Source organism: Gymnoscopelus braueri (assembly GCF_963280865.1).
Source record: "Gymnoscopelus braueri genome assembly, chromosome: 4".
Lineage (NCBI taxonomy): Eukaryota > Metazoa > Chordata > Actinopteri > Myctophiformes > Myctophidae > Gymnoscopelus > Gymnoscopelus braueri.
In genome coordinates this window covers 17,134,564-17,149,563 of record NC_137605.1, presented here as the reverse complement: position 1 = coordinate 17,149,563, position 15,000 = coordinate 17,134,564, and the positions used below count along the sequence as shown (strand labels likewise).

The following is a 15,000-nucleotide window of genomic DNA, read 5'->3' as shown; positions in this document are numbered from 1 at the left end:
CTACAGTCAAGATTGCGGATCTACGGCCATCTGCTTCAAATAACTTTATTGACATTGTTAACCAATGGGTGTCCTACCAACCTACACCAGTGTCAACATAATTATCTCAAAGCAAGAGTACGGAGACCACCTTCAATCACTGCACATGTGCTTGTTAACATACTCTGCCATGCAGAATAGATTGGTTAATCTTTCGTCCAAACAAGCACCGGATTGTAGCATTAAAATCCGCCCTGACAGACCGGATTACAGATTGAGCAAATAGCTTGTGTGAATGAATCTCATACTTAACAGTGAAGTGTTTTCATTTGGACCCATAAAGTGGTGCAACTCTCTTTCTCACGGCAGTAAATGGGTTCAGTCAGACACTCACGTCAAGATGAAAACCACTTTTTGCGATGATATTGCATTGTATCTGGCGGTGTGGCGCTATGCCCCCGTGATATTAAAGAATAAGCTGTGCAAGTACAGGCACAGACCCTGAGATCACAAACCCCCCTGAAGCAAAGCTTACAGTTATTGCAATGACATAACAATAGACATAAAAAAACCCTCATAGGGCAGAACCTAAACCTACACATAAATTAAAAGAAGATTATACGATACATAATGAACCCGCATTGAATGACATAATGCTGCCAACATGAAATTAAGTGCAACTACAGGAGCAGGCTGGGGAGCTGGAGGGAGTTTGAACACTTGATGAGCTGTCATTGTGGCAGCGGCAAGAGATGTTGAGCATAAAATAGTGTCGGTCTGCTTAAATAGACGCGGAGGAAGACCAATTAGGTTGCAACACGTCCGTAGATCTGTCTTGGTGAGGCATAACAAATCTATGTGAAAAGGACATTCATAATGAGTGCTGGCTGTTTTCTTGTCCTCATGATATTCTTGCGATTGAGACTTTTATTTAATTCGAAGTGTAGCGGGCATTCTGCTTTGCAGTGCTTTCTCTCAAGGCCGGCTTAAATAGACCCAAGTAGATTTAACCATTTAGAACCGTGGCCGTATGTGGGACCGGCAGCTCGACTTCCATGCCTGCCTGAAACTACTGTACCGCGATGCTCCATTCCAAAACTCCTTTACAGAGGATTTCTGAGTTTGCCTACCTTGCCACAACGTGAAGTTTTTAGATTCGGCATGGCATGCTGAGATAGGCGGGTGATGGCTGACCTGTGGATGAAAGAGTAATCAATTTGGGTGAAAGGGAATTAAATGGATTCCGTGTGCGTGTTCGGTGGTGACTCGCCCTGTATACACACCTGCTCTGCGACACAGCGGAAGCCCTTGTCTGGTCGATCACATTCATAGGTCTCTCCCAGGACAGGATTGAAGGGTTTACCTCCCGCTCTGTAGTAGCTGGCGGCATACTCCGATACAGCGAATGTAGCTATGTACACCTGCACACAGAGAACACTTGGTTCAGTATGGACGAACACAAGGACTCACGTTTGATTGACAAGCATATAACCACTTAATCCCTATTTCCTGTAGATCGTACTTTCTGGAAAACGTATGTCCTTTAACCTCAATTTCAACATCCAATTTCACCCATGACCAGCTCCAGCTGTACTTTATTCCCTGCATCCACCTGCTTTATTACCAATGTGTCATTTTCTCCTAAATCATTCATTCTGTAATAAGTAAACCGCTTCTGTTGACAGTCGATTCGCGCCTCGTATCCAAACACGCATCACTCTTTCGCTTTGAGTAGGCATAGGAAGTTTATGATGACAATGTTTCTACAGTATCTATCCAGAGACACACCCCCACACAGCCCTCTAGGCACACTCTTCTGCTTTGAGTAGGCACACAATCACTCTTTCACGTTAAAGGGATTGTAGGCAACATTAAGCCCAAATTTGAAAGATACCTCTATATATATATTTTGCATTTTTCCCCCTCTATCAGCCACTATATAATGATGCTGGGGTGTTTTCCTGCATTGAAAAACACTCCTCTTTCTGAAATCCGTATTTTCCCTACTATTTAGGTTACACATCCGGGTATCCGGTCCGTAAATTAACGCACGCATGTGCGCATCCGTGCGCGTGTGAACTTTTTACTTTCGGTTTTAAAATGCTCTCAAACTTCGTTTTGGAGGCACATAATTTACTTTTCAAAAAGCGTTTGGATAGAATTTAGTTGTTTAACTTCATATATGTGGTCAATTTGTCTTGAAAGAGCCTATTTAAAAATAAAAATTCAGAGAACCGGCAGGGGCGGGCAGTTCCGCGAATTGTATCCGAATAAAGTAACCTATATTCGGCATGGACGGTTTAGAAGTCTCCTTACTCTATGGAAGTCCTCCGTGCGTCACCCCCTGGTGGTCGGGGAAACGAACTGCTGGATTTTTTTCCTTTGTTTATCTCTGAATCGCCTACAATCCCTTTAAGTAGGCATGCATGACTTTCACTTTAAGTAAGCACGCATGACTTTCACTTTAAAAAGGCATGCATCTGTCTTTAGCTCTGAGTAGCCCCCCCCCAAAAAAAATTAAAAAAATTGGATTTGTATTTATCATATGCCTATATTATGAGTCCCAGAGAACATTAAAAACAAAAAAAAACACAAATCACTATGTGTGAAATCTCTTTTTGATTGCCGGCAGTTGTAATTTCCTCTCCACTTGTGTGTAATGGTGCTGATTAGCCGATGGCTGATAGTAGAGTGCTTCAGTCTGGGTGCTGTTGTAATGGTCAGGGAGCACACAGAAAAATACAGAGTTTTAATTGATCTCTGAGAGGATAGAAATGGCCCCATGAGGATCATGTTTTTTATACTCCACACTGTGCAGGAGCAGTGAGCACTCGTCATTACTTCCACAGTGTGCACAGGCCTCTGCTTGCTTCTGATTCTCTTTCTTAACGACACAGTTATTTTACAACCAGACGCCTCCTCAGGCTGCACATTTCTCCACCTCCCACGTACTGTAAACACTCATGTCCTCCCGTCTAGATTACTGCAGCTCCATATACTTAAAAATGAAAACCTTTCCCGTCGCCAATTAGTTCAGAAAGCAGCAGCCAGCACATCGCACTAATTTCAGCCTCCCTTAATTGGTTAACTGATTTAAATATTTTATTGATTACTTTTAAGGCACGGCTCGGTCTAGCACAGTGGTTCTCAAACCTTTTCATGTCAAGGACCCCCAAAATGTTATGTATTTGTCCGCGGACCACCTAATATTTTGTGCCAGGGACCCCCAGAAGTGAAGATTTGTGATAAAATGTTCGCTTAATAGGACGACTTCACTCAATTTTCAACCTATTTTCATACCAGTGGCTAAGTTAATAGAAACTGCAGGCTTTCTATTCCTGGAAATTTAGCATGCTATAATGGAAGCCATTGTTCTCGCATTGATAAAAAAAAAAATTAATCTTTAAAAATCTAGTTTGAAAGAAAAAAAAAGTCGTCCTTGAAAAAATATATATTCAAAAATCAAATTTCCCCAAAAATATTTTTCAAAAATAGCAGATCCACAAGCTAAAGTGACCCGCTGTGAGCTTGTAGATCTGCTATTTTTGAACAGCCAAAGTCATAAATATGGTTAAAGTGGTAGAAATGATTGTGATGCTATATTAACTACGCAATTATGCTGGGGACCACCTGGAACCCCTCGAAGGACCCCTGGGTCCCCTTATGCTTTTAATTTGATCATGTTTCTCATAATTCTTTGGTGTTGTTTTTTTTCTTTTTTCTCTGATGCAGTGTGAAGCACTTTATTACTGTCTTAACCAGTCAGTTGTGACACCTTGTGTGCAGATTCACTATTTTTGATGAAGAGATCTGGTGTTGAGGTAAAAAATTGGGGACCAAATATAGACCCCTGGGGAACCCCAGTCAGTGAAATATATAGGGTATAAAAGGATACAAAGTGCTATACAAATAATGACGATGAGGATTATAATTAATAGATTTTTCTCCAGATGCATTGCCTCATAGAGAGTCACCTACAGTAGAGGAGACATTAACCAAGGATATGATGTGACCGGCCCATGCGCTATTTAGAATGATGCAAGAACCTACAGGAGTTTAGATGTTACAAGAAAAGGCAGTTAGCAGGTAGCAGTGTATTCTGGCATCTCGAATTCGACCCTCTCTGCATCCGCTCCCATTCCATCGATCAAGTCTATTTTCAGATGTGAGAGCAGATGTGAAACAGGACCCGCTTACACATGTACTCCATTTGTCAAAATATAGTGGTGTCACCTTCCTGCCTGAGACTATACACACACACAGAATGAATGGCTTGAGCCTGAATACAAGTACGAGTGTTATTTTTTTCTTCTTGTCTGTTTATGCTACTGTAGGTGTGTTTACTTCTTCTCCTAGCTACTACTCAGCATTCTAACTCATGGGTTTTCAACTGGTGGTCCGTGGACCACTGGTGGTCCGTGAAGGTATTGCACGTGGTCCCTGACCATGCATTTAGTAATGTAGGAAAGTGAAGATTTTTATTTTATTTAATTTTATCGTCCACTAGTTGAGAAACAACGCAGTAAATTACCTGGCGACGTAAAATGACGCATCAATGTTGTCAGTTACTGTGAAGTCGGATGTCAAGAACTTCCACAGAAATGGGAAGATTAGATTAGAATCTCAAGGGAAACTGTACCGGCTTGTCTGGTTGATGTGCCCATAATCAATCGCATGTGTCTGCTTGCTCATACATAAGTTGCAATGAATCAGTTAACATGAGTTTAATATGGAAGGTTAAGAGAACAGAACTAGAAAAAGTGCTCCTCGGAGCACAGGTCTCCGCCAGGTCAGGTAGGTTATTGTGGGGCAGCAATGTTTGGAACTCGCCAATCAGGATTGAATATGAAAAATCGGATGGAACCATCTTGATCACTTGACTATAGAGACAATAGGTACCGATTTGCATGATGTTTGAATTTGTAGGAGTAATATAAAAAAGAAAAGTGTTGCAAAATCGGCCTCATGGTGGCGCTATAATAGGGCAATGTTAAAAGGGTGGAATTTGTTCTTCAATGTAGTGCGAATGTGCGTGCAAAGTGTCAACGCAATCGGACGCTGCATTCATGATTTGTGGCATTTTGTTCAAAACGGGCCACTCCTGCAAACTTTAGATGTCAATGTTAGCCAATCAGGATGGAATATGAAAAAATAAACAGATCCATCTTGATCACATGACTATAGAGATCATGTGTACCGATTTGCGTGAAATTTGGATACATTCTGAAGGCTTAATATCCAAAAATGTGTTTTACATAAGTCGGCCTCCTGGTGGCGCTATGAAAGGCAAATGTGAAAAATGCAGGGCAGTCGTTTTTCCTTGGCCTCTAGGGAGTGTGCGTGCAAAGTTTCACGCAGATCGGTGCAGTTATAGTTAAAAACACAAATTGGCCTTTTATAGCGCCACCATGAGGCTGATTTGAAAATGTTCAAGTGGCATTTCTTCCTCGGCCTAGTGGGAACGTACGTGTGAAATCTCACGGAAATCGCAAGCTGCGTTCATGATTTGAGGCATTTTGTTGAAAACGGGGCAATCCTGCAAACTTTGGAAGCCAACCTTAGCCAATCAGGATGGAATATGGGAAATTGGACAGAGCCGTGTTGATCACATGACTATAGAGATACTGTGTACTGATTTCCGTGATGTTTGGATGAAATCTGTAGGAGTACTGTCAAAAAATGTGTTTTGCAAAAAGCGGCCTCCTGGTGGCGCTATAAAAGACCCATTTGAAAAATTTAGGGCAGAGGTTCTGCTCTGGCATCCAGGGAGTGTGTGTGCACAGTTTCGCTGCGATCAAGCCAACGGTGCCAGAGATTAGCTGTACACAAAATGACAGAATGACGGACGGACACACGGACGGACAGGGGGTAAAACATACTCTCTCGCCATGCCTTACGGCCTGGCGGAGACAATAAGGGAAACCATGGGAAAGGAATATCAGTGGTTCTCATCTTTTGTTTAGCTCTGGACCACTAGCATATCTCAGTTAAATAATGACTGTTAAGGGCTTGATTGAATAGCTTTTTCCCTCACACCACGCCCATATACCCCCTCCCAAGTTCCCAACACAACAGTGGTCCCCAGGTTGATTCTCAGTCAAGGTGGTGGTCCCTGGTTCATAATCAGTTGAAAACCTGTTGAAAACCCCTGCTCTAATCCCCTGCTCATAATCAGTTGAAAACACCTGCTCTAACGTAATCCCTCAACTTGCCTTGTTGTTGTTGTTGTTGTTGTTTGACAATCACTCATGGTACTTGCAGAACAACTACCTTGCAAATGTATAATTCGTTCTGCTAGATGCCTTAATTGTAAATGTAATTTTGAATAACCATTATTGATAGTTTTGGTCTAAAACGGCCTTTGGTCTAAAACTGCTGATAGCTCATACGCTGCAGTAATAGCTTTAACCACTTTGTAATAGCTTCGAGTACTTAGCATCAAATATCCATGTACTGAATCAAGCAAAAAGCCAGAGCAACTTTAAAATGACCCCAGAAGTGTTTCAAAGTATAATACCCCTTTAAGAGTGGGAGGATGAGTCTGGGATGCTAATACATTTGGCAACAGAGAAATCTATTTCTGATGGGTTTTAGAGGAGGCTGGTGGAGCAGCGCAGGAAGGGAGGGAAGTTCAGGGAACCAAATCAACCATTTACTTCAGCTCTTTATTTCTAATGGCCTCACATAAGCCCTTTCCTCTATTCCATCTCATGGACTGAAGACCCGACATCAACATGCCATTGACTTTTAACAGATAAGCTCATTTTGCGTCGGTCTGGCCAATGGACTCCTCACGGCTTATCCAGCCTGAGCTTTATCTGGCTGCAAGCTATCTTATCAAAACTCATAATCTGCAATATCCCAGCCATTGATAGAGGTTGATATACTGTTGCCCTCAACAACAGTGATGCATGTGTACATTTACAGACAGACAGACAGACAGACAGACAGACAGACAGACAGACAGACAGATATATGTTACAGTATTTGTCATGTGGCCTAGAGCAGGCAATACACAGCATTACAGTATCTTCCCTCTCACCGTCCATTTATTACAGCAGTGGGTTTTAAAAGTAGGATCCGGGGGTCCTTGAGGAGGTTCTGTGGGGTCCCCAGCAAAATGGGGGACAGTTTAATTTCGCTATTGAAATTTAGAACTGCTGCAAGGCTTTCGCAAATGAGGTAACAATGTCTTTGTGACAGGTGTGTAGGTGAAGCACACATTAATGAACGAAGGCACCTGCACACTGCCCGACTTGCACAGTACAATAACTTTATTAATGGCAACGTTTCGGTCACCAAGACTTCTTCATTCTTCAAGCATGCTTCTTGAAGAAGGTCTTGCTGACCGAAACGCTGGTGACCGAAATTGAAGCGTCTAATAAAGTTCTTCTCTCTCTCACCCAGTGTTGCCAAGTCTGCTTATTATAAGCGACTTCTTTGGGCTTGTTTTTCTGTAAAGTCGCTTGTAAATACTGGTAGTTGCAGGTTGCGTTTTTTTTGGGGGTCTTGTTTCTAAAGTGTAGTTTCTTATTTAGGCTTCCTTCGTGATGTTGTTTAAACCAGTGGTTTTCAAACATTTTCATGTCAAGGACCCCCTAAATTAATATGTATTTGTCCATGGACCCCCATCTGAAAATATTTTGTGCCAGGGATCCCCCATACGAGATTTGTGTAGTTAAAAACGTTTCAACATTCCACATTTCTTTCAAGATTGATTTGAAAAGAGCAGATACAGGTACAAGCGCACAGTGTGTGTGTGTGTGTGTGTGTGTGTGTGTGTGTGTGTGTGTGTGTGTGTGTGTGTGTGTGTGTGTGTGTGTGTGTGTGTGTGTGTGTGTGTGCATGTGCGGGTGTGTGTGTGTGTGTGTGTGTGTGTGTGTGTGTGTGTGTGTGTGCGCGTGTGTGTGCGTGCGTGCGTGCGTGTGTGTGTGTGTGCTCATGTGTGTGTGTGTGTGTGTTTTCGTCGACCGCTTATTTCTCTTGCAAACATCTGGCAATACTGCTCTCACCATGCGTTCAAATGGGTCGGTTGTGTGGGCGGCGCGGTCCAGCAGCTCGCTGTACTCCAGCTCCTCACACAGTCTCTGCAGGGTGTTGAGAGGCTCATTAAGCTGAACTGGCATGGCCACCTTGGACAGGTCTTTGCCAATGTTGTTCTTCAGTATGTTCCACAGGCTGACAGTGCTGGTGTTGGGGCAAGGGGCGGGCAAACACGACCTCCGCTGGCCCAGGGGGGCACCGTTCTGCGCGCAGCCTGCGACAAGAGGGTTTTTACAGGTCAGAATTGGTCCATTTCATAGCCAAATGGGTCAGGTACTGTACTACAGAAGGTTTCAGGCTGTAAACAATAATAACGCTGTCCTGAGCGTTGTGAAATTCCAGTTGGAACCGCTACCGTAGGAGACGACATAAACTATCAAAACTATCAGAGAAACAACTGTCAGTAACAGTAGCTAGCAATATATTATTATTGTTTTAAAGCTCCAATCCGTGAGGGGGTAATTTGTCATATTATCCAGGATTCAAACCCCAGTCTCCCACTAGAGGGATGATATTTCCAGAGCCGTGCGGGAGAAATGCGGGGCCCTGTGCGAACTCGCGTGCGAGTTTTTGGTGGTTATTTGCGGTTATTTCTATTTATAACTCTTAATAAATGTGATTATGTTCATTAAAAAAAAAAAAAGCAGGGGAGATATTAGGTTTTGAGCTTCATGCTACAGTATACCAACCAGTAGTTGTTCTACCTGACCATAGAAGACCATATCTAAACGTCTCAATGGAAGAGCAGGTAGACCAACTACAGTTGTGTTAGTTATTGCATTAACAAACTCTGTCATGCAGATTGGTCAAAATAACTCTTTATACACTAAAAAAGCTTGGCTAGTGTTCTAAACAGCTGAAAGGACGTTGACACCTGTCTCCTAGCAACAACAAAGGATTATGAAGCTTGTCAGGATAACAGAAACTTGCAGGTGTGAAAAACGCCATAACATACGCTAGGGCATTCACGAATAGTGATTTTTAGTATTCGAATTATTCGACCTATAAGTATTCGAATATTCGATTAATCGATTTGATTATAAAAAAAATAATAATAAAAAATAATAAAGTTGACGTCACACCAGAGCTCACAGCTGCATGTCTGCTGTAGAAAAGCCACTTTTTTTTTTTTTGAATAATCGAATAGTGGTTTGATATTCGAATAGTCGGTTTGATATTCGAATATTCGATTATTTGACTATTCGGTGAATGCCCTAACATACGCACAAGCAAGCTGTACAGACATCTCAGCAAACATTTCACAGCCTCACAGCACACACACCTGAGGTTTGTCGCTCGATTTCCGTCTCGTGGCTGAAGTTGTCCATGGACAGGTTGTCGCTGATGTCGCTGATGTATGAGTCATCCTCTGAGGCCTAAAAAACACACAGCAAAGTCATTGAATCATCAGTCCTCCAGCAGCAGCAGCATCACGCACGTCTCCCTCGACAGCGGGGATCCAAGGCAAGTGGGGGGGATCGTGTTCCGAGGGACACGATCCCTCAGGAAACACGATTCCAAATTGACATCGCAGGCTCTCTCCAGGTATTTTTAGCTGTGAGTAATTAATCCATTAAGACCGGGAACGCACCGAGTGCCGCGCTATGAGCTTGTAGATCTGCTATTTTTTGAAAAATCGTGGAAGATTTTTGCAAATCTTTAAAATATAGAAAGATATATATATATAAAGTTTTAAAGTGATTTTTTTTTACTCTGATCTGTGCTTCTGGGGGTCCCTGAAACAATATATTTTGAGATGGGGGTCCGCGGCCAAATACATATCATTTCGGGGGTCCTTGACATGGAAAAGCTGGAGCACCACTGATATAGCAACATACTGTTAGGATTTAGAAAACATTTTTAGATATGTATTTGGCTGCGGACCCCCATCTCAATTTTTTTTGTTCCAGGGACACCCCCCCCCCCCCCCCCCGCCGACGCAAAGATTTGAGTTGCAAATGTTGGCTTAAAAAATATATATATTCAAAGATTTGCAAATTTTCAAGATTTTTCCCAAAACAGCGGATTTACAAGCTTGTATATCTACTATTTCTGAATAGCCAAAGGAATCTAAAATGACACAGATGCGTTCCCGGTTTTAATGGGTTAACTGCCATTTGCACATTGCTTGCGCAAGACAGGAGCTATCTGTCTGGGTGAGTCTGAGCACTGCAGCGCGCTGCTGGCACAGAGATGTTCTGTCTGCAGTAGAAAGCACAACTTGCTCCTGGAATTACTTTACACCAGGTGGCCCTACATTATGGAAGAGAAAATGGTCAAAACGTTTACAAATATGGCAGTGCCACACGTGCCGTGGGACGGGTACAAATGATGATTAAAAATACCCTTTTTGGGGATCATTTTAAGTATATTTAAAGTTGTACAATGCAGAATCACAAATAACGATTTTTAGCAACCTCTGCTGGTCACTACCGTCACTGCATACAATTTCCCTAGTCCTCGATTACCCAGAATTCCATTCGTTTTCACCGGAAGCCGGAAGCGTTTCAAAAAGCGATCTTTTAATTGTTTTATACTATCTACGGATCGTTTCTCTTAGCCAGTGGAGCATTAGTTACCATGAGCTGTGCTTTCTTTTTCTGTTCATTTTCGATCTTCCAATCCTACATTATCTTAAAATCAGCGTGAGGTTCCTTTTTGTTAATAGCGCGGTAGTTCCTGGCCAAACAGGAAACCGTTGCGGTAGTTCCTGAGGACGTCGGCCACGACGTCATGACGTTGGCCAGGAACGTCATTTTCCCGGGAAAGTCCCCCCCGTACACGTTCAATAGAAAATATATAAATAAAAGGCTTCCGGGGGTGAAATTCACGGAGTGGGTGTTGTGAAACTTTTGCCACTCGCAAAAGATATACAATTTAACTTTAGTTTTGTTGAAAACGTTACCTAGTATTACTTTAACATACTTGAAAAAGTCATTAAACTCAACTTCAATGTCGGCTACTAAAATATAAACAATACTAAATACTATATCTGCAGTACTTAAAATATGTTATTTCAGCGTACTTATTTAGTGTAGAAAGTACACTAAATTGAAGATACCTACTCTACTACTGTAATAATAGTGATAATGTAGTGTACTAATCAAAAGTACACTTATTTTCCAGTCATTTGTAATACAGTGTTAGTATACTTCATTAAAGTGTACTTTCATTTCACTCCATTACAGTAGTTCTCAAACAGTTTGACTCAGGGCACCAATACATAGCTTTTTCATCCATGGCACATTTTCAGCCCTGAAAATTCACAAACACAGATGACCCCCCCCCCCCCTGTTCTTGTACATAGTCTTTTATTTTATGTTTTCCCCCATTTTTTTATGTACATAATGTTATCTTTTAAAAAAAATTTTTAATGATATTTGAACTGTGGTGCCACTATATATGTCTATGAATTGAATATCAAGGACCTTGTTAGAAACAAGACCGCAAAGACTTTTATGAACGGACCTTTTAGACAAAGTATTTTAAATGTAACTGTGCTGTTTTATTTTTTTTGCCTAATAAAATATTCAATCAATCAATCAAACACATGGATGCACACATTGCATTGTTACTTTTCACTCTACCACCTTATATTCATGGCATCTTTTACTATTTTGACATTTGCGGTCACCAAGACATTCTTCAAGCATGCTTGAAGAATGTCTTGGTGACCGCAAACGTCTTGCGTCTTGTAGCCTAATAACGTTTTTCTCTTGTACTGTGCAAGTCAGGCAGTGTGCGGGTGCTTTTATTGTTTTTCGTTGATTCTTGTGTGCTTCCCCTGTCACAAAGATATTTTAACCTGGTGTGCGAAAGCTTTTCAACGGTTGTACTGCTTGGACATTTACCAACAGTATGACAGTCTCTACTATACCTATTTGTATCATTATAATGATGTTTATTATTGTTTATTATTATTATTAAGATGATGATGGTGACCACAATATTCAGATGTACACGCATTCATTCTTTCCTACAAGATATATGTCACAAGGGAAACTGAATATACATTTCAGTTAGAACTGTTTACAAATGGCTTTGTTCTTGACACACAAAATAATTTCAAAAGTGATATTAGTAAATTCCAAATATTATAAAATAATTATCACGCACCCCTGGTGGACACTGCACATACTTTGTGAAACCCTGTAGTATAGTTACGAAGCAGATTTCTTCAATGTAGTCTTTGTGTCATGGTATGCATTTTGATGATAGGTTTCTGTACCTTGTATTTATATTTTCTTCAATTCTCCCTAAAAAAGTTTTTAATCCCAAATTGACTTCCTGGTTTAAAGGTTCAACGAAATAACACTTCAATTGGATGTAGTGGATGGAGAGGCCAGCCATAATTAGGATGAGTAAATGCAGAGGACAAATTTAATGTATGTAATGTATGTGCAAATACCCCCAAAAACAACTAAACTCATTATTAAAAGGGTTCACTTTCAGCACAGAGAGCAGTGCATATCCTTACCTCATTTTCAGAGGAACTAGCTGACAACAGAACCTCCTGTGCATCAAAGAACTCGGACAGAGACTCCGTGATGGATGCTCTGCTCTCATGGGAGGCCTGGTGCACCAGGTGACAAGATTCCTCTCTGGAGTCCTGTTTCTAGAAGACATAAGAGAAGTATGAGTAAGGATGAAAGCAGGGCAGCAACATATTTTTTAAATCTAAATTTAGAGTAGCCAATTATTTTTTCTTTTCCTCCCAAATTAGTCGTTATGCCAATTAATTCCTCGCCACACATTTTTGTGTTGCCAGTGCTGTTCTACCCTACTGGCTCACCTGCCAGTTAGAAGCCCCCACCGGGAAGATGTAGCGCCTTCGCACTCCTCCCGTTCAACACCCCCGGCTGACAGACCCTGCCCCAGCCTGTAGGAGTTGCTAGCGCAGCGACAAAGATCACCCACCCCGTCCGGCTTCCCTCCCCTGAACACAGCCAACTGTGTTTGTGTAGACGCTGTGCCAAACTGGATGCATTGTGGTGGATATAGGATCCCCTAGATCAGGGGTCTTCAACCTTTTCAGGCCAGGGACCCCCAAACTGATGGGGAGATGGAGCAGGGACCCCCTACCTCGTAGGGTATGGGGGGGCTACCACATATATTGTATATGTATGTATACAATTGTGTTTTATATTGCCTGCTCCTATATGCACCTGCCCCAGAAGGTGTGCAAAACAGAAAATTCTCTACAAAATATGTATAAACATACCATGTTATTGTGCATTGTGCCTCCATTTATCTGTTTGCTATGGATTCATGTTATGTTTAAAGACAATTTGACATATGTTTTTTTTTCAAACAAAAATATTGTTTAATCAAACAGCAATTTTGCGGACCCCCTGCAGTACCTCCGCGGACCCCCTAGGGGTCGCGGACCCCCTGTTGAAGACCTCTGCCCTAGATTTTCTCATCTTTCTTTGTGCGTGACACCTGTATGGTCACGGCCTGACTATCACCGCGGAGCTAATCTCAGTGGAACGCTTTTAGCTTAGCTCAGGTCGTTCAGCACAGGTTGTTCAGCAAGGATCCGGCCAGGGACGTGATTAAGTGGATCAGCTTGCACTCTCGTCAGCAAATCTGATTAATCAACGAGTCCTTGAGGAAACCAGATTCTGATGGCTGATTTCTGAAGTGCATGTGAGACATGGAACACGTACACATGATTGCATTCCTGTCTCTCTGTCCTCTTTTTCTTTCGCTGATAATTTTTTACCAATTCTTTCTCCCCATTTAGTAATTACGTAAATTAATCCATCCCACATATTTCTATTTTGCCACTGCTGTTGTACTCTACTGGGGGGATGTAGTGTCTCTGTCCTACTCCTTCTGTTCAACATTCCTTGCTGACATGCGCCGCTCCAGCCTGTGGGAGTCAATAATGCAGAGACAAAGATCGCCCTACCCGCCCAGCTTCCCTGCCCTGAACACGGCCAATTATGTTCAAATAGATGCTCGCCAAGCCTGATTCGAGCCCCTCCTAGACTTCATGATGATGGACAGGTGCTTTACCCCTGCACCACCCGAATGCCTTGACTGTGCGTGATCCCAGACGAGAGGAAATATCATATTTTCGGAGAGAAGAAAAATTCAGCTTGTTTGATATGACAGCCCTCCCCAAAAACACAGAGAAAACCTTTGGTTGGTTGGGGCCAAAGTGGAGCGAGTGAGGATATGAGAGTGGAAGGACATGATTGTGAATGGGACTGGAGAGCGATGAACAACTGAAGTCACAGACATTCAGTGGAAAACTTGACACAATGGAGCCAGGTGAGGCTGAAAGCAAAAATCATAATAGTACACAGCAAAATTCTGTTATTCTAAATTTTTACACTATGTTTTACACTAAGTTAAATCAACTAGGAAGATTATATTTTTTAGACAAAGGCAAAAGTGGCGTGACACTTATCACCAGTCAGCCTTCATCAACTAGAGATTATATTTTTGGCAGTTGAATACTTTTTTTTTGACAGGATATTGTAGAGAGACAGGAAACTGATCAAGGGCAGAAACACAGGGGAAAACACATGCAACACACACAGGTCTCCAGCCGGAATCAAACCGGCGACAGCACACTATTCGGTTTCATAGGTGCCGGTTCTCCCCAACACAGAGGATTTTGCTGTGTAATAACAACGAATAAGGAAGGGTGAAGGGAGGTATGAGAGGGGCTTCATCACACATTCCCACACCCACCTGCAGGGCGGTAGATATGTTTATTAGCACTGAGGGCTCTACGATGCGGGACTCTGCGTGAATCTTGTATAGACGCTCTTTCAGCTCAGAGTTCTGGGCTATGGCCTAGGGAAATAACCGCTTATTAACACAACACACCCAAACAACAAACGCAGTCAAATTTACATGCTGATAGGTCCATTTCAAACAAAGACAACTGCCAACAAACTATATTGAATAATAATAATAAACTGTATTTGTAGGCTATACAGTAGCTATTTTCATGCATAGATA

The 15,000-nt window shown here is 42.0% G+C and overlaps 1 protein-coding gene across 4 annotated transcripts in view; it reads right to left on the bottom strand.

Annotated features, from left to right (window-relative positions):
- osbpl3b (oxysterol binding protein-like 3b) overlaps positions 1 to 15,000 on the bottom strand; it is a 96,260-nt gene that overhangs the window by 6,688 nt on the left and 74,572 nt on the right. For 3 of the 4 annotated variants that reach the window (XM_080427384.1, XM_080427387.1, XM_080427385.1), the window contains 5 exons: positions 12,500 to 12,637; positions 9,305 to 9,398; positions 7,992 to 8,236; positions 1,263 to 1,400; positions 1,110 to 1,173 (listed from right to left, as the gene is read on the bottom strand). In XM_080427384.1, the coding sequence (XP_080283510.1) occupies positions 1,110 to 1,173; positions 1,263 to 1,400; positions 7,992 to 8,236; positions 9,305 to 9,398; positions 12,500 to 12,637 (679 nt within the window). The remainder of the gene's footprint in view (positions 1 to 1,109; positions 1,174 to 1,262; positions 1,401 to 7,991; positions 8,237 to 9,304; positions 9,399 to 12,499; positions 12,638 to 15,000) is intronic. The other variant, XM_080427386.1, reaches the window with a different exon arrangement.